The 20,027-nt window shown below is 42.4% G+C and overlaps 2 protein-coding genes across 2 annotated transcripts; both read left to right on the forward strand.

Moving 5' to 3' along the window:
- Positions 1–976: 976 nt before the first annotated feature.
- LOC124022033 (src-like-adapter 2) lies at positions 977–7,858 on the forward strand. The gene is made up of 8 exons (XM_046337085.1): positions 977–1,468; positions 2,497–2,634; positions 4,443–4,542; positions 4,672–4,758; positions 4,856–4,959; positions 5,072–5,221; positions 6,469–6,601; positions 6,721–7,858. Exons 1-8 carry the CDS (start codon positions 1,132–1,134, stop codon positions 6,833–6,835), a joined length of 1,164 nt encoding a protein of 387 aa, XP_046193041.1. The 5' UTR covers positions 977–1,131; the 3' UTR covers positions 6,836–7,858.
- A 433-nt stretch (positions 7,859–8,291) lies between these two features.
- On the forward strand, positions 8,292–18,180 carry edem2 (ER degradation enhancer, mannosidase alpha-like 2). Its single transcript, XM_046337097.1, has 11 exons — positions 8,292–8,490; positions 9,940–10,050; positions 15,009–15,048; positions 15,160–15,265; positions 15,395–15,520; positions 15,680–15,891; positions 16,041–16,182; positions 16,292–16,416; positions 16,499–16,643; positions 16,736–16,857; positions 17,146–18,180. Exons 1-11 carry the CDS (start codon positions 8,384–8,386, stop codon positions 17,620–17,622), a joined length of 1,713 nt encoding a protein of 570 aa, XP_046193053.1. The 5' UTR covers positions 8,292–8,383; the 3' UTR covers positions 17,623–18,180.
- The last annotated feature ends 1,847 nt before the right edge of the window (positions 18,181–20,027 follow it).

Here is a 20,027-nt window from a genome sequence, read left to right on the forward strand (position 1 = left end):
TAACAAGACATTTGTGAAGTGGTTGAAAAACGAGTTTTCATGACTCCAACCGAAGTGTATGTAAACTTCCGACTTCAATTGTTTAAGCTTATTTTACTCCAATTTTTGTAAACAATGTAAGTCTAAACAAACACTATATATCTTCAAAACATGGTTAAAACTATCATGTTGATATTGTGGATGGTCAGTCCTTATATCTATAGCTCTGAGTTTGATTTGAGTGGTTCCATCGTTCCAGGCCCGTCCCTCAGCTTATGTTTTTTATACCAAAACAGGCAGGTGCCTACTTTGTTATTGTTTCAATTAAGGACTCTAGCTTTAAAGAGAGTCTACATGTTTGATTATGTAGCAGTCATCAATATGGCAATTAACATGGCTACACCAGTTGTGATTGTTATGAAGAGAAAACGGATTGCTCAGCTCTTCGACCCACCCAACACCCTTTACCCGAATGACAAAGAATACGAAGCTCAAGAATTGCTGTGACGTCAATTCACGCATCTGTGTTTTGTACCACGACTCATGCAGATGCTGCAAAACAGTACGTTTGCACAGAGCTGGTGAATCTCATCGCAATTGCTGATGACTCACTGATCAAGTCATTGATGTAAAATGTCTCAGGGTCTGTGTCGATTACTACTGACACACCGACAGCTCACTGCTGCTACTCCCTGTTTATTATCTATGCATAGTCACTTTACAAATGAACTTGACTAACCTGTACCCCCGCATATTGATTCGGTACCGGTAGCCCCTGTATATAGACTTGTTATTATGTAATCTTTTTTTGTTACTTTTTTATTTGATTTTTTTACTTTGGTTTATTTAGTAAACATATTCTTAACTCTATTTCTTGAACTGCCTTGTTGGTTAAGGGCTTGTAAGTAAGCAGTTCACGGTAAGGTCTACACCTTTTGTATTCAGCGCATGTGACAATTTGATTTGATTTATTGTTGAATACAACCTTTCTTCCTTTCTCTTTGTGCCTCCCTTTATCTTTTGTCTTCCCTCCCTCTTCATCTCCCTCTCTTCGCTCTGTCTTTGAAAGTTCAGGTCTTGTTGAAACAGGAAACTGAGTGTCTGAGTAAGAGGTGAATATAAACCCCCCTCCTCTCACATCTCTCCACTCAGATGTACTACAGAGCACTCTGCTGTGCTACACCTACAGAGCCTCCATCTATCACCACTGGCTCCTTTCCCCATTGGAACATCACAGAGGAAGAGAACACTCATTCTCCATTGGTGTCTAAAAGACTCTCACACAGATTCTCAAACACGCACACGTCATACTCACATTACACATGTGAATGTTACCAGCAGTGTGAAACACCCAGACCCACTGGACTCGACCTCTGGGCCTCACTGGGTTATACTTCTATCCCTGCGGTACTCTACAGCTCTGACATCAACTCATTCCACAGCATCAGAGTGCTGCTGATTGTCACCAGAGCCACAACAGGGCAATGCTGTGAGTATTAACTCTTTTTGAAGCTGTCAAGTCTAATTGATCTCACTGTATTTAATGTACATGTAAAAAGTTGTTTTATTCGACCCTGATTTAACTCATTAGAAGCATGTTTTTTTGCTTTAACAGAAAGAGGACAAGGTCACAAATATATAGGACAAACTGATCTTATATGAAGACTTTATAAATACGTCTTTTTAATTTTATTGTCCAGCCAGATCTATGCCCCTGCTGTGTTTCCTGACTCCTGGTTGGCAGACTGCTGTGGTTGATAATGGTCATCTGTTCTGTATGTTATAATGGAACATTAGATGATTCCTTGTAGCTCAGTTGGTAGAGCATGGTGCTTGCAACACAAGGATAGTGGGTTTGATTCCCGGACCACCCATATGTAAAATGTATGCACTCAATGATTGTACTACATGAAATGTTCAACTTGGGCAATAACACACTGGTACTGAGAACCGGCACCTCACATTTTCTAATGCTTGAGTACTGACGCTTCTTATAGAATATTGGCTTAGAAATATGGCAGATTTCCAGCACCCAAAATGAGTACTGTTACCTTTTTTACCTTTAACACTTGAACTAGTTTGCACGTTAAGTGCATTCGTGTTTCCATCAGTTTGAGAGTGACACACAAAAGACTGCATGTTCAATCATTATGTATTCAGATGAAAGCCCCTTATTTTCCTTGCCAACCAGCACTGGCGACACTCCAGCAGCCCGTGTGTAAAAACAAGAATTTGGTTGGAAACTAAAGGGTGTTCAAAAGAAGTGTGGTTTTCAACTTCCTCCCTCCCTTTGTTCAAGTTATCGCTGATCCAGCTTTCTGACAATAAATGGAGAAAGAAATGACATACAGGGCTCTTTGAAATGCCCTTAATAGTGTTTATTTTGATATATGTTATCTGACATAAGTTACAATGAATTGTGATCGATGCAACAGTACATCAAGAAGACATGACGCACACCCAGGTGTACCTCAGTAACCAAATGGGCTACTAATCCATACCTGTGATTTCCTCCAGCCCCCAGAGTTCTCTGGTATCCCTTCCATAAGGAGCTCCACATCGCCATGGGCAGTGGGCCCAGTAAAGAGCATCAGGGATCCAGCACTCATGCAGCCTTGCTGGGCCAGGAAGAGCTCGCTGAGCCGGTCATACTGGGTAAGGCCTGGACTCTATGTCAGATTGAGCACAGGAAAGGATAAGGCTCTGGGCAACAAGCCAGTACTAGCATATCTCAGATGGGCAGTGTCCCCAAGGGTCAATGGCTCTGGGTTTGTCTGGACTGAAACCTATAGGCCAGGGAATTGAAAATGTGCACGACAGCTAGGTCCATTTTAAAGGACAATCACCGGATGGCCTGCATCTGATGTAAATGTATAGATCAAAACAATGTGACCAATATAATGATGAAAAAAATGTAGTAAGTGTTTCTGTACATACATGGTGTGATGATTAGCCCCTACATTAAATGTCACCGTAGTTGGTGTGCAGAAAAGAGAAAAGAAAACAAGCCTACTGGCCTGGTCTTCTGTTAAACCACAAGAGGTGTGAAAAGAAAAAAAGCAAGAAGCGAAAGACCTATATTTAGAAGTGGTGTGACCAGGGACCAGGTGACACACTCTGGACTCTGTTGTAGACGTAACATAGTAAATGTAAATCTATGACACTCCAATTTGTATGATATGTTACAATTTGTATGGTACTAATTCATTTGTGGATGTCCATCATCCATTTCAAATCAAATCAAATCAAATTTATTTATATAGCCCTTCGTACATCAGCTGATATCTCAAAGTGCTGTACAGAAACCCAGCCTAAAACCCCAAACAGCAAACAATGCAGGTGTAAAAGCACGGTGGCTAGGAAAAACTCCCTAGAAAGGCCAAAACCTAGAAAGAAACCTAGAGAGGAACCGGGCTATGTGGGGTGGCCAGTCCTCTTCTGGCTGTGCCGGGTAGAGATTATAACAGAACATGACCAAGATGTTCAAATGTTCATAAATGACCAGCATGGTCAAATAATAATAAGGCAGAACAGTTGAAACTGGAGCAGCAGCACAGTCAGGTGGACTGGGGACAGCAAGGAGCCATCATGTCAGGTAGTCCTGGGGCACGGTCCTAGGGCTCAGGTCCTCCGAGAGAGAGAAAGAAAGAGAGAATTAGAGAGAGCATATGTGGGGTGGCCAGTCCTCTTCTGGCTGTGCCGGGTGGAGATTATAACAGAACGTGGCCAAGATGTTCAAATGTTCATAAATGACCAGCATGGTTGAATAATAGTAAGGCAGAACAGTTGAAACTGGAGCAGGAGCATGGCCAGGTGGACTGGGGACAGCAAGGAGTCCTCATGTCAGGTAGTCCTGGGACATGGTCCTAGGGCCCAGGCCAGTTGAAACTGGAGCAGCAGCATGGCCAGGTGGACTGGGGACAGCAAGGAGTCATCATGTCAGGTAGTCCTGGGGCATGGTTCTAGGGCTCAGGTCCTCCGAGAGAGAGAAAGAAAGAGAGAAGGAGAGAATTAGAGAATGCACACTTAGATTTACACAGGACACCGAATAGGACAGGAGAAGTACTCCAGATAAACAAACTGACCCTAGCCCCCCGACACATAAACTACTGCAGCATAAATACTGGAGGCTGAGACAGGAGGGGTCAGGAGACACATTTCATATGACATGTTATGAATTACCATTCATATAATATGTTACATATTGCAATTCGTACAATATGTTATGAATTGTCTATGAGACCAGGCTGGGTGACAAAGAAGTCCTACTTTTTGAGCTGTCACTCAAGATGTTAGTTTATGAAGATCACAGTAATAATTTGTAATCATTTATTTTTTGTAACTTGGAAAGGTCTAACCATGAATACTCAAGTGTGAATTGAAAGCATAAATGTACATGGTTTGAGGTTCTTATAGTAGAGTCAGAGTGACAGTCATTTTCCTTGTCTCTGTATTGTCCATAGAGAGCAGCAGGTATGTGGTAGTGGCCCTGTATAACTATCCCACTGGACATCCAGCAAACAGCAGTATCCGCGCGGGAGAGAGAATCAATGTGCTTTCAGAGTAAGAAACCATACCCTCTACCTACAACTACCACAATTACTACTACAGTTATTACAACTGTACTGTGCTTTTTCTATATAACCTATGTATCTATTTTATGTGTTTCTGTGAATGTGCATGTCTATGTAGCGAGGGGGAATGGTGGAAAGTGAGATCCTCTGCCACAGGCAATGAGAGCTACATCCCCAGCAGCTACACAGCCAGGGTGTACCACAGGTGAGTCTGCTGATCCATCTGACTATTCTCCTTTGGAGCTCTATTTACATGGATCTGTCTTTCTATTTCTAACTCTTTCTCTATTCTCTTTCCCGAGGTGTCAGTATGAGGGTCTCAGCAGAAAGAAGGCTGAGGAGCTCCTGTTGCTGCCCAACAACCAGACTGGCTCTTTTCTGGTCCGGGAAAGTCAGACCCGCCCTGGTGAGTTTAGTTCACAATCAAATGCTAACAAGAACAGGGAAAGCAGCTTAAAGTTGTAATTGATAAACCCGAAGGGATACAACTGAAGTATGGTGTACATGATCCAATCTAGGTGCCCACTCCCTGTCAGTGCGTAAGACCGATGACCAGGACCGTTGCCCAGTCAAACACTACCGGATCCAACAACTGGAGAACGGCTGGCACTTCATCTCCCCCTGCCTCACCTTCCCCACCCTCACAGCCCTAGTGGACCACTACTCAGGTCAGTAGAGGTGGTTCAAGCGTATACAGCAGTTTAGAACATGTTGAATGCTGTAGATACAACTTTTGAAACCCTTTTGTGTCCAACCCACACATTTGAACCTCTGTACAAGGAGTGGTGGAAAAGGCACCCAATGTGTCATACTTGAGTAAAAGTAAAGATAGCTTAATAGAAAATGACTCAAGTAAAAGTAAAAGTCACCCAGTAAAATGCTATACCCAGGGTAGGCAGTCATTGTAAATAAGAATTTGTTCTTAACTGACTTGCCTAGTTAAATAAAGGTTAAACTAAATGCAATTGATAAAATATACTTAAGTATTAAAAGTATAAATCATTTCAAATTCCTTATATTAAACAAACCAATATTTTATTTACAGATAGCCAGGGGCACACTCCAACACTCAGACATCGTGTATAAACAAAGCATGTGTGTTTAGTGAGTCCGCCAAATCAGAGGCAGTAGGGATGACCAGGGATGTTCTCTTGATAAGTGTGTGAATTGGACCATTTTCCAGTCCTGGTAAGCATTCAAAATGTAACAAGTACTTTTGGATGTCAGGGAAAATGTATAGGGTACAAAGTACATTATTTTCTTTGGGAATGTAGTGAAGTAAAAGTAGTCAGAAATGTAAAGTACAGATACCCCAAAAAAACGACTTAAGTATTTTGTTCTTTGGAGGGTTACTTTTTCTCCCCAATTTCGTGGTATCCAATTGGTAGTTACAGTCTTGTCTCATCTCTGAAACTCTCATATGGAGTCGGGAGAGGCGAAGGTCGAGAGCCGTGCCTCCCCCGAAACACATCCCAACCAAGCCGCAGTGCTTCTTGACATAATACCCACACAATGCCCAACCAGGAAGCCAGCCGCACCGATGTATCGGCGGAAACAACGTGCACCTGGTGACCGTGTCAGCGTGCACTGCGCCCAGCCCGCCACAGGAGTCGCTAGTGTAAATTGGGACAAGGACATCTCTGCCGTCCTAACCCAGATAACGCTGGGCCAATTGTACGCCGCCCCATGGGTCTCCCGGTCGCGGCCGACTGCGACAGAGCCTGGACTCGAACCCAGAATCTCTAGTGGCGCATAGTGCCACTCGGGAGGCCCGACTTAAGTATTTTGACTTAAGTACTTCACACCACTGTGCACAGGTAGCAGTGGGTTGAAAGCTGGGGGCATCTTCAGTCATCGTACTGTAGTATTCGTGTGAAAACTGAGTTGCAACAGACTGATTTATGTTTCCTTCCAGAGGTCACTGATGGGCTGTGCTGTCTGTTGGGGGAGCCTTGCTTCATCCAGGGGTCCAACAGCATTCCTGTGGCTACTGGCCCAATACCCATGGCCATCAGGAAGTCCACTCTCAACTGGAAAGATGCGGACAGGTGAGGTCATGTACTGTTGTCGTAATAAGATGCCAGTCTCTGTGTATGCATGTCTGCCAATAAATCTATTATTTACCAGCATTTCCTCACTAATGGGTTTTCTCTCTATCTGTCTGCAGCTCCATGATTTTTGGCAAGGTCAATGAGGATTCCCTGGTGAGCGAGGGCCTGAGAGAGGCCATCAGTTCCTACCTCTTCATGACAGGGGACTGCAGCCATAAATGGGACAGCTGAGACTGGAGCTGTCCTCAGAGAGACAAATAGTGAGATAAAACGGAGAGTAAAACGGAGCAAGGAACTTACCTATTGGGGCAGAGGGTACCTGAGGACCATATCACGTGGCCATGAACCTAGTGGATCTTGAACATTGTTGAGGGAACTGGGATTCACAACTCAACCACTGCAGACAACCATTGTTCTCAAAGCGATGGTTGTCAAGTGCTGACATTGCCAAGCAGACGAGGCCTATATTTGCTTGGATTCATGATCAGAAGACATTTTTAGATCCTGGAGGCAGACTAAAAAAGACTTTACAGAAATAAGGGAGTAACTGTGCCCATAGGAACACAGTGTTCTAAAGAGATCATGCATTCAAACTGATTACAGGTTGCAACATGGAAAAAGTGTCCGGAATGAGATGATCCTCACTGTGTCAGATTGTGTACATGATCTCTAATGTTAAACTAGAACAATAGGTCTAAAGACAGTGACACGATATGTTACCATTTATTATGGTGTTTGAAAAGCTGCTAACTTCATAATGAAATGTTCCATTCAGCCTTTACTCGTGATTCTAAGTAACCACAGCTGATTGCAATGTTCCATACAGAAAGTAGTGTGATAGTGAGGTATACAGCCCTATATATGAAAGGCATAACCACCTGCATGTTTCAAATAGATCCCCTGTCATCAGTAAACAGACTATTTGGTTGGTTTTGTTGAGCTACCGTGAAAAAAAGGAAATGTTTCCTGTCCTGAACAGAAACACCTTTTAGCTGTTGCTTGTTCTCCACCGCACCGCAGTATAACTTTGACACAGGATATGGTCAAGGTGCAGTGGAAAAAAATCTAGTGTGGCAGAGACAGCAGAAAGTTATGATTTGTGCTGAAGAGCATCTCAAAGCTATGTGTAATATTGAAGCAATGAGGCAAGAGGGGTTGTGGTATATGGCCAATATACCACGGCTAAGGGCTGTTATCATGCAAGACGCAACACGTAAACGTATTTAGAAAAGTACAAATAAATGTTTCATTCCCCATGGTGTACTGTCTCATACCACAGCTTTCAGCCAATCAGCAATCAGGGCTCGAACCACCCAGTTTTTAATATGGTATAAAACACTTAAATGTTCTTATGTGGTTGGTTTCATCAACTGAAACAATAGACTATATACATTATGTGCTCAATATTGAGCTTTGTGATCAATACAAGTTGTGGAGATGTTTTCTTTACTATCCTACATAAAAAAAAAATGTTGAAACATTTTTCTATATATATATTTTTTTCTTCAAATCAAGAGAAGTTTAAACAAATAACCAAATGCAATTAATTTAAAGAAGATTGAGTGGAAATTGCAGTATCATACTGTAGCTTGTGTAACATCGCTACCTGCTGGAGGAAATGTGTAGGTCGTCAGGTTGCGGAAGACTTCAGCACCCACGACGCACGCGTCATGTCTATTCAATTTACTTCCTGTTAGCGATCCCTAGTGTGTGGTGGTGTTGCATTTGATAATTTAATCAGTGTTTTTAGCTGTTATCCTAGCTATACCTCGTTTATTCATGCTTAGGTTGCTGTGCACTACTATTTTGTGCGTAATTCACGTTTTTACATTGATCAGCAATGCGAAAGGACAAGAGTTTACAGAACTGGAGATGGCACATTACAGGTACAGTAATGACAATCTAGTGACGTTAGGCTTTTATCACACGTCTGTTAGCTAACGTTATGTTGTAACTCTCAAACTCTAGGCGATATTATCCCTTCTCCCTACAGTTTTCAGCCATTGGCTAAGCCCAAGACTAGCTCATGTGAACTTCAATCTCGATGCTGTGTTTGTTTCGTCGGATTTCGAAACATTATCCTTCAAATAAAAAATATGCAACTGCTTCCATCCGACGAAACTACACTTCCCGAGTTACGTTTACACACAGATGTTCGGAGCACTCGATATAGCTAATCAGCACAGGTGGTCGCTTCTTGTTTTACGTCTGTTTTCATAAACAAGTGCTGTAACGTCGAGATATGGCCGCGTGAGAACAATAACCATATCAATGGTGTGACGCGTGTTCATGTCCAGATTGAGTATCTGGTCTCTTTTAACAAACCCCCTGTACAGAAGATGCCTTTTAAAACCCAAATCAAACGAAGTGTTTTATGCACATGCTGAAATTAGAATGCAAGGCAGTGTATGAGAGAAAACAGACGGGCTGCTAGCGTCAATTGAATCGTGCGCTTGAATTTAAACTAAACGAAAATATAAAAGTAACATGCAACAATTAAACAAATATTTTACCAAGTTAAAGTTCATAAAAGGAAATCAGTCACAATGAAATAAATTCATCATGGCCTAAACTATGGATTTCACATGACTGGGAATACAGATATGAATCGGTTGATCGCAAATACCTTAAAGAAAGGGCAGGTGCTTGGATCAGAAAACCAGTCTGTAACACACTGTAGTACACTTAGTCCAGAGCATCCCAAACATGCTCAATGGGTGACATGTCTGGTGAGTATGCAGGCCATGGAAGAACTGGGACATTTTCAGCTTCCAGGAATTGTGTACAGGTCCTTGTGACATGGACCAATCAATGCATTATTATACTGAAACATGAGGTGAAGGTGGCGGATGAATGGCATGACAATGGGCCTCAGGATCTCATCACGGTATCTTTGTGTATTCAAATTGCCATCAATAAAATGTTATGTTCACTGCCTGTATCTTATGCCTGGTTTTCTGATCCACGCTCTTAACCTTTTCTTAAGGTAGTCTATGACCAACCGATGGTTATCTGTATTCTCAGTCATGTGAAATCTATAGATTAGGGCCTAATTTATTTATTTCAATTGGCTGATTTCCTTATGAACTGTAAGTTAAATATTTTAAAATGTTGAATTTCTATTTTGTGTTCAGTGTAATTCCAGCGTGTACGTGCTCTTTCACACATGTAAAACATTATTATTTTTTAATTCAGCTTTTCATTAGATTTGGGCTTTAGTCTAATAAATAGTGTAATGGAACCGAATCGTGATCAAGGGCTAGGATTAGTCATAGGGTTCCGCTTGATCTGCACTTTCAACACCTTGTCTACTTGGGTTTGTTCTTTCCTGACAGGGAGAAAATCAAGTCCATGTTTTATCATGCATACAACAGCTACTTGGATCATGCTTATCCATATGACGAACTGCGGCCCCTGACCTGTGATGGCCAGGATACATGGGGCAGGTATGACTGTTGCCTCTGCAGTTGTTTGACAATAAACCAATGTTGTAATTTCCTGTGAATGACACAGCCAACACTAATACCTGGACAATCAATAGCCCAAACCACCTGAAACCTCAGTGTTTTCCACTAGCACCGGCTGTCCTATACACTCATTTTCAGCCTGGTACTTTTTCCACTTAAATAAACTAGGCTACTTATCAATTCACAAGTCTGGGGGGAAAAAGTCAGCCGAGCCCACTCCCGCTAGAATGAACTATATCAAATATTTTGGATATACTGACCCGATACATGTCTCTCTGCCCTACCAATGGGAGTTGTCCACAAAGCGGCACAGCTAGCTCCCTCCTATCCTTTCTTTGGATTGTTGGATACATCACATTATTGTAATCCTTTTTTGAATATTCTTTGAGGGTTGTTGATGTCAACCGCCTGTATTCAATGGATAGAGATGCTGTGCTACTAGCCTCAATCCATGAATATGCATAGCCATCTTGAGACAACTACGATATCGTGTTTTTTTCTCTAAGTTTCCGGGATGTCACGTGTCCTACTTATATCAGTACACTCGTAACAACTTAAGCATTATGAAACTTCTATTTGATCAAATAAACCTCAGGTAGCAAATAAGCCATACATTTTTTGGTTGACCAAATTCAACACTCTCGTTGACCTCCATACAAAAACTCCTTGCTTTGTGTGCGACACAACGGGAAAAATGCAACCTGATGGAGTGAGACTGATTTTCTGCCGAGTTGGGCCTCTCTCTTCCTTCTCCTCTCTGTGGTGCCATGGACATACTATGTCGTTGTATGATTTATGCATCTCCTAGTGATCTATTGATTGGACAGGCACCGGTCTGCACAAAGTGAGCGATGACAGGGAAACACTGCTGGTTTGACAGTCTGCTGTCTGTCCTGCCTCCCGGTACCTGGGTGTGTTTGTGCACATTAATTTATTTTATTTTGTGTGTTTCATATGCAGCTACGAAGTGCTGGCGCATAGGCTTACTGTGATTTGATTGACTAACAGCAAGCTTGACTAGATTATAAATGCTGTCGAACTGACTGATAGACTTTAATCAATCTCATACATCCTTGCCATTTATAAATCATACAACTACATAGTATGTCCATGGCATCGCATTGGGACAAATAAAATAAAGATCTCGTTTGTATTTTCGATATGAAGACCATCAGACCCTGCCAGACAGTGACGTTAAAGTAAGTGACTCGTCAGTAGCTGTTGATTTGGCTCCCTGTTTGCATACTTGTAGTTTTTTGGGGCAACTATCTGCAGATACAGTATATTCACACCCCTTGACTTTTTCCAAAATGTGTTACATCCTTAATTTAAAATCTATTTAAATGTAGATTTGTTTTGTCACTGGCCTACACACAATACCCCATAATGTCAAAGTGGAATGATGTTTTTAGAAATGTTACAAATTAATTAAAAATGAAAAGCTGAAAGGTCTTGAGTTAACATGTATTCAACCCCTTTGTTATGGCAAGCCTAAATAAGTTCAGGAGTAAGAATGTGCTTAACAAGTCACATAAGTTGCATGGACTCACACTGTGTGCAATAATAGATTTTAACATGATTTTCTAATGAATTCCTCATCTCTGTACCCCACATATACAATTATCTGTAAGGTCTCTCAGTCGAGCAGTGAATTTCAAACACAGGTTCAACCACAAAGACCAGGGAGGTTTTCCAATATCTTGCAAAGAAGTGCACCTATTGGTAGATGGGTAAAAATAAAAACTGAGGATGGACCAACATTGTAGTTAGTCCACAATATTAACCTAGTTGACATGGTGAAAAGGAAGGAAGCCTGTACAGAATAAAACATATTCCAACACATGCATCCTGTTTGCAACAAGACACGAAAGTAATAATGCAAAAAATGTGGCAAAGCAATTCACTTTTTGTCCTGAATACAAAGTACCACTCTCCATATTTTCAAGCATAGTGGTGGCTGCATTATGTTGTGGGTATGCTTGTAATCGTTAAGGACGGGGGAGTTTTTCAGGAGAAAACTTAAACGTAATGGAGCTACAGTGCCTTGCGAAAGTATTCGGCCCCCTTGAACTTTGCGACCTTTTGCCACATTTCAGGCTTCAAACATAAAGATATAAAACTGTATTTTTGTTGTGAAGAATCAACAACCAGTGGGACACAATCATGAAGTGGAACAACATTTATTGGATATTTCAACATTTTTAACAAATCAAAAACTGAAAAATTGGGCGTGCAAAATTATTCAGCCCCTTTACTTTCAGTGCAGCAAACTCTCTCCAGAAGTTCAGTGAGGATCTCTGAATGATTCAATGTTGACCTAAATGACTAATGATGATAAATACAATCCACCTGTGTGTAATCAAGTTTCCGTATAAATGCACCTGCACTGTGATAGTCTCAGAGGTCCGTTAAAAGCGCAGAGAGCATCATGAAGAACAAGGAACACACCAGGCAGGTCCGAGATACTGTTGTGAAGAAGTTTAAAGCCGGATTTGGATACAAAAATATTTCCCAAGCTTTAAACATCCCAAGGAGCACTGTGCAAGCGATAATATTGAAATGGAAGGAGTATCAGACCACTGCAAATCTACCAAGACCTGGCCGTCCCTCTAAACTTTCAGCTCATACAAGGAGAAGACTGATCAGAGATGCAGCCAAGAGGCCCATGATCACTCTGGATGAACTGCAGAGATCTACAGCTGAGGTGGGAGACTCTGTCCATAGGACAACAATCAGTTGTATATTGCACAAATCTGGCCTTTATGGAAGAGTGGCAAGAAGAAAGCCATATCTTAAAGATATCCATAAAAAGTGTTGTTTAAAGTTTGCCACAAGCGACCTGGGAGACACACCAAACATGTGGAAGAAGGTGCTCTGGTCAGATGAAACCAAAATTGAACTTTTTGGCAACAATGCAAAACGTTATGTTTGGCGTAAAAGCAACACACCATCCCCACTGTCAAACATGGTGGTGGCAGCATCATGGTTTGGGCCTGCTTTTCTTCAGCAGGGACAGGGAAGATGGTTAAAATTGATGGGAAGATGGATGGAGCCAAAACAAGACCATTCTGGAAGAAAACCTGAGACTGGGACGGAGATTTTGTCTCCCAACAAGACAATGCTCCAAAACATAAAGCAAAATCTACAATGGAATGGTTCAAAAATAAACATATCCAGGTGTTAGAATGGCCAAGTCAAAGTCCAGACCTGAATCCAATCGAGAATCTGTGGAAAGAACTGAAAACTGCTGTTCACAAATGCTCTCCATCCAACCTCACTGAGCTCGAGCTGTTTTGCAAGGAGGAATGGGAAAAAATGTCACTCTCTATGTGCAAAACTGATAGAGACATACCCCAAGCGACTTACAGCTGTAATCGCAGCAAAAGGTGGCGCTACAAAGTATTAACTTAAGGGGGCTGAATAATTTTGCACGCCCAATTTTTCAGTTTTTGAATTGTTAAAAATGTTTTAAATATCCAATAAATGTCGTTCCACTTTATGATTGTGTCCCACTTGTTGTTGATTCTTCACAAAAAAATAGTTTTATATCTTTATGTTTGAAGCCTGAAATGTGGCAAAAGGTCGCAAAGTTCAAGGGGGCCGAATACTTTCGCAAGGCACTGTAAATACCAGCAAAATGCTAGAGGAAAACCTGTCTCAGTCTGCTTTCCACCAGACGCGAGGAGATGAATTCACATTTCAGCAGGACAATAACTTAAAACACAAGGCCAAATCAACACTGGAGTTGCTAAGCAAGAGAACAATTTACCTAGAGTGTGCGAGTTAGAGCTTTGACTTAAATCTACTTGAAAATGTATGGCAAGACCTGAAAATGGTTGTCTAGCAATGATCAACAACCAATATGACAGAGCTTGAAGAGTTTTGAAAAGAATAATGGGCAAATGTTGTACAATCCAGATGTGGAAAGCTCTTAGATTTACACACAATGACTCACAGCTGTAATCCTGCCAAAGGTGCTTTCTTCTACAAAGTATTGAGTCACGTATGATACTTTAAATATTTCTGTAATTCATTTTCAATGCATTTGCAAAAAAGTCAACAACAAAAACGTTACAGCCTTATTCTAAAATGTATTCATCGTTTGTTTTGTCCCACTCAGTCTACACACAACACAATACCCCATAATGACAAAGCAAAAACAGGTTTTTTGAAATATTTGAAAATTGTAAAAAAAATAATAATAATAATAAAAAAGGAAATCACATTTACATAAGTTCAGTATTCACAGGATATGGTCAAGGTGCAGTGGGAAAAAATATAGTGTGGCAGAGACAGCAGAAAGTTATGATTTGTGCTGAAGAGCATCTCAAAGCTATGTGTAATATTGAAGCAATAAGGCAAGAGGGGTTGTGGTATATGGCCAATATACCACGGCTAAGGGCTGTTATCATGCAAGACGCAACACGTAAACGTATTTAGAAAAGTACAAATAAATGTTTCATTCCCCATGGTGTACTGTCTCATACCACAGCTTTCTGCCAATCAGCAATCAGGGCTCGAACCACCCAGTTTTTAATATGGTATAAAACACTTAAATGTTCTGTTCTGTTATGTTTGAAGCCTGAAATGTGGCAAAAGGTCGCAAAGTTCAAGGGGGCCGAATACTTTCGCAAGGCACTGTATTAGCAACTGGGAATGAGGAGCAGGCTGTTTACCCTGGGCACCTTTCATCCAAGCTACTCAATACTGCCCCTGCAGGCATAAGAAGTTAAAGGTTTCATGTTGTCTTAAATAGTCTTGATCATATTGTCCTAGGCGATATCCCCCCCCAAAAAACAATACACTGAATTCACACATTCAGTCTTTTAAATTGTGAATGCAATACCACAGCACACTTTTCCAATTTGAGATGTAAATTCAATCATTTTGCAGTGTATTGACTTGACTATGACGTTGCACCTCTCATTTCTTTTCAGTGTTTCACTGACTTTGATAGATGCCCTGGATACATTGCTGGTATGCACCTTCTTGTCATCATTATCTTATATTAAGTTTGTCATTCAACACCTGTGACACTGAGTTACTAAATGGTCTCCCAATCTTGTTGCCTCAATTTGCTTTTTTCAGATACTGGGGAACCACACTGAGTTTCAGCGTGTGGCAACTCTGCTTCAGGACACTGTGGACTTTGACATCGACGTCAATGCATCTGTTTTTGAGACTAACATTCGAGGTGAGATTACAGGGAATAGGTTCAAATTTAAGCTATGAAAGAGTGTCAAACAATGCTCTTGTCTAGGAGATGTATGTAGGCTTTTAGCTGTGTTTGTTGGTTGTAACTGAGCTGGGTTTCTGTCTGCAGTGGTGGGTGGTCTTCTCTCGGCCCACCTGCTGTCTAAGCGTGCTGGGATGGAGGTGGAGCCTGGCTGGCCTTGTTCTGGACCCCTCCTCAGGATGGCTGAGGACGCAGCACGAAAACTCCTCCCTGGTGAGCCGTCTACGTGATTAGATTTATTTTATTATTGCATCTTCCAGATGCCCAGGACACACACATGCACACTAACATATGGCCATATGGCTCTGACATTGCATTTGCCTGGCTCTGTATATGACCAGACTTAGGCTCAAATTTTATTTTCGTCTGCAGCGTTCCAGACGCCCACAGGAATGCCCTATGGCACAGTGAACCTGCTTAGAGGGGTGAACCCTACAGAGACCCCTGTCACCTGTACTGCTGGGGTGGGCACCTTCATCCTGGAGTTTTCAGCTCTTAGCCGGCTCACTGGGGACCCCGTATTTGAGGACGTGGCGCGCAAGGCCCTCCGGTCACTGTGGAAGACTCGCTCTGAGATAGGACTGGTGAGTCGGCAAAAAGAGCTGCCGATTTAGTCCTGTGACGATCTGTTTTATGCTGTCCTCTTGTTATTTGGGTAATATTCATACAGTAGATTTATTGAAACATTTCGATTGCCAGACCCAGGGGCCTAGGAGATGTTTCTTTTTTCCAGGTGGGGAACCACATTGATGTGCTCTCCAAGAAATGGGTGGCCCAGGACGCAGGTATAGGGGCCGGTGTGGACTCGTACTTTGAGTACCTGGTGAAGGGCTCTATCATGCTACAAGATGAGGAACTGCTGTCAATGTTCTTAGGTATTATTACTAGTTTATCATCAGACCACTTGATCATGTGGTCGATGGATACACATTTTACATTGCAAGCACATTAGTAATAGATGTTTATATTTTTGGGCATCCACAGAGTATGACAAGGCAATTAAAAACTACACCAAGTTTGATGACTGGTACCTGTGGGTCCAGATGCACAAGGGAACGGTCTCTATGCCTGTTTTCCAATCACTGGAGGCCTTCTGGCCAGGGCTACAGGTAAAATACATTTCTCATTTTGCTTATTTACTGTATTCCCTCTTAACTGAGAAAATCTCATTTGTTTGTGTGAATGTTTCAGAGTTTGATCGGTGAGCTGGACAGTGCATTGAGGACTTTCCATAACTACTACACAGTGTGGAGACAATTTGGAGGACTGCCGGAATTCTACAGTATTCCACAGGGGTACACTGTAGACAAGAGAGAAGGATACCCTTTACGCCCAGGTACCAGACAAAACCTGCTCACTTACAATAGTGCATAAGGGTCATACTGAAGATTTCTTGGTATTTGTATTTTGCTCCTTTTCTTGTTTCAGAGTTGATAGAGAGTGCCATGTACCTGTACAAAGCCACTGGTGACCACACCTTTCTGCAGCTCGGTCGAGATGCTGTGGAGTCCATTGAGAAGATTACACGGGTCCCCTGTGGCTATGCCAGTGTGAGTGGTTTACGCTCCTCAAGACTCCGCTGGATAGCAAATACTTACTTATGACTAATCAGAATGTTCCGTCCAGAAGTTGTTTGTAATATATAATAATAATAATATATGCCATTTAGCAGATGCTTTTATCCAAAGCGACTTACAGTCATGTGTGCATACATTCTACGTATGGGTGGTCCCGGGGATCGAACCCACTACCCTGGCGTTACAAGCGCCATGCTCTACCAACTGAGCTACAGAAGGATAGTGATAGAGAATTGTTTGTTTTACTACCTCCTCCCTCAGGTGAAAGACATCAGAGATCACAAGCTGGACAACCGCATGGAGTCCTTCTTCCTGGCAGAAACCATCAAGTACCTCTACCTCCTGTTTGATCCAGATAACTTCCTTCACAACAGTGGCCTGGACTTTGAGCTGGGCACTGGCCCCAGTGAGGACTGTGTTTTGGGGGCAGGGGGTTATATCTTCAACACAGAGGCCCACCCGCTGGACCCTGCTGCCCTTCACTGCTGCAGCCGCAAGCAGGAGGAACGCAGAGAGCTGCAGGACATCCTCCTTAACCTATCAGAGCCCCTCCCCAGTCCACAGGATACCCAATCACAGGAGACAGACAGTGAGACCGAGCCACCTGTCATGGATCCTTCAGAAAGTATAGCACTGAAGCCTGGGAGCAGGAGGAAAGCCCCTCTCCTCTCCTGCCCTATGCAGCCCTTCAGCGCACGGCTGGCTGTCATGGGTCAAGTCTTCACAGACGGCACATGACATGGATTTACAAATGTTTTCACTTTTTGAAGATTACACTTAAAGATGGAATCCATCTCGCCTCTGTCTGCCCCACGGTCGTTTTTTGTTTTTGTCAACGAAGCAGAGATGGGGAGCAGATATTCTATGTATGATAGTAACAGGATATACAGAAAGTTTGAGCTACTATTTTCATTTTACCCATAGACCAGTCATTACACTAATGCTAGTTAGCATGGGCTCGCGAAACTACCTCTAACTTCCTTCTTACTGGACACAGAAACCTAAAAATGGTATTGACGAGTTCATCGGAATCTGGGGAAGTGGATAAAGGGCATCATTGCCAAAATCCTGAAGTATCCAGCTTTTAACTGAACACTGAAAATTAAAGATGATTTACTGTGGTTTTCATTCTACAAAATGCTTTCTGATTCGTGGCATTGCCCTTGGTTTCTGAAATACATTGTAATATAGGCATGTGGTTAGGAAAGGTATGAATAAATAATAGTATGCATTAAACATGTTCATACTCAAGTGATGGAACCAAGGATGTATATAAACTCTTGATTACTGAGTGTATTCGGAAAGTACTTTTCCACATTTTGGTACAGTACAGCTTTATTCTAAAATTGATTAAATAATCCACACACAATGCCCCATTATGACAACGCGAAAACAGGTTTTTAAACTTTTTAGCAAATGTATAAAATAAATAAGAAAACCACACCTTATTTATATAAATCAAATGTGCCGTGTACAACAAGTGTAGACTTTACCGTGAAATGCTTACTTACAAGCCCTTAACCTACAGTGCAGTTCAAGGAGAGTTAAGAAAATGTTTACCAAGTAGACTAAAATAAAAAGTCATAATAAAAAGTAACACATTAAGAATAACGAGGCTATATACAGGGGGCACCGGTACCGAGTCAGTGTGCGGGGGTATAGGTTAGTTGAGGTAATTTGTACATGTAGGTGGGGGTGAAGTGAATATGCATAGATAATAAACAGCGATTAGCAGCAGTGTACAAAAAGAGTGGAGGTCCATGTAAATTGTCCGGTGGTCGATTTGATTAATTATTGAGCAGTCTTATGGCTTGGAGGTAGAAGCTGTTGAGGAGGCTTTTGGTCCTAGACTTGGCGCTCCGGTACCGCGTGCAGAAAGAACAGTCTCTTAACTTGGATGACTGGAGTCTCTGACAATTTTATGGGCTTTCCTCTGACACCGCCTATTTTATAGGTCCTGGATGGCAGGAAGCTTGGCCCCAGTGATGCCGAGCAGTTGCCATACAAGGCAGTGATGCAACCAATCAGGATGTTCTCAGTGGTGCAGCTGTAGAACCTTTTGAAGATCTGAGGACCCATGCCAAATCTTTTCAGTATCCTGAGGGGGAATAGGTTTTGTCATGCCCTCTTCACGACTGTCTTGGTATGTTTGGACCATGAAAGTCGGTGATGTGGACACCAAGGAACTTGAAACTCTCGACCCGCTCCACTACAGCCCCGTCGATGTTAATGGGGGACTGTTCGGCCCGCCTTTTCCTATAGTCCACGATCAGCTCCTTTGTCTTGCTCACATTGAGGGAGAGATTGTTTTCCTGGCACCACACTGCCAGTTCTCTGACCTCCTCCCTATAGGCCGTCCCATCGTTGTCGGTGATCAGGCCTACCACTGTTGTGTCGTCAGCAAATTTAATGATGGTGTTTGAGTCGTACTTGGCCACACAGTCGTGAGTGAACAGGGAATACAGGAGGGGACACACTCCAGAGGGGCCCCTGTGTTAAGGATCAGTGTGGCAAACTTGTTTTTGCCTACTCTTGCCACCTGGGGAGGCCTGTCAGGTAGTCCAGGGTCCAATTGCAAAGGAAGGTGTTTAGTTCCAGAGTCCTTATCTTAGTGATGAGCTTCGTGGGCACTGATGTTGCACACAGAGCTGTAGTCAATGAACAGCATTCTCACGTAAGTGTTCCTTTTGTCCAGGTGAGAAAGGGCAGTGTGGAGTGCCATTGAGTATTCATAAGTATTCAGACTCGAAATCGAGCTCATGTGCATCCTGTTTCCATTGATCATCCTTAAGATGTTTCAAAAACTTGATTGGAGTCCATCTGTGGTAAATTCTATTGATTGTACCTGATTTGGAAAGGCACACACCTGACTATATAAGGTCCCACAGTTGACAGTGCATGTCAGAGAAAAAAACAAGCCATGGGATCAAAGGAATTGTCCTTAGAGCTTTGAGACAGGATTGTGTTTGTGGCACAGATCTGTTGAAGGGTACCAAAACATTTCTGCAGCATTGAAGGTCCACAAGAACACAGTGGCCTCCATCATGGGAGAAGTTTGGAACCACCAATACTTCCTAGAGCTGGCTACCCGGCCAAACTGAGCAATCGGGGGAGAAGGGCCTTTGTCAGGGAGGTGACCAAGA

Source organism: Oncorhynchus gorbuscha, linkage group LG03 (genome assembly GCF_021184085.1).
Source record: "Oncorhynchus gorbuscha isolate QuinsamMale2020 ecotype Even-year linkage group LG03, OgorEven_v1.0, whole genome shotgun sequence".
Lineage (NCBI taxonomy): Eukaryota > Metazoa > Chordata > Actinopteri > Salmoniformes > Salmonidae > Oncorhynchus > Oncorhynchus gorbuscha.

Coding starts and splice junctions, on each gene's coding strand:
- edem2 (XM_046337097.1), top strand. CDS start 8,384: ATGCTTAGGTTGCTGTGCACTACTATTTTGTGCGTAATTCACGTTTTT. Junction 16,644..16,735: donor AGGATACCCTTTACGCCCAG/GTACCAGACAAA, acceptor TTCTTGTTTCAG/AGTTGATAGAGAGTGCCATG. Junction 16,858..17,145: donor TCCCCTGTGGCTATGCCAGT/GTGAGTGGTTTA, acceptor CTCCTCCCTCAG/GTGAAAGACATCAGAGATCA.
- LOC124022033 (XM_046337085.1), top strand. CDS start 1,132: ATGTACTACAGAGCACTCTGCTGTGCTACACCTACAGAGCCTCCATCT. Junction 4,759..4,855: donor ACAGCCAGGGTGTACCACAG/GTGAGTCTGCTG, acceptor CTCTTTCCCGAG/GTGTCAGTATGAGGGTCTCA. Junction 4,960..5,071: donor GGAAAGTCAGACCCGCCCTG/GTGAGTTTAGTT, acceptor GATCCAATCTAG/GTGCCCACTCCCTGTCAGTG.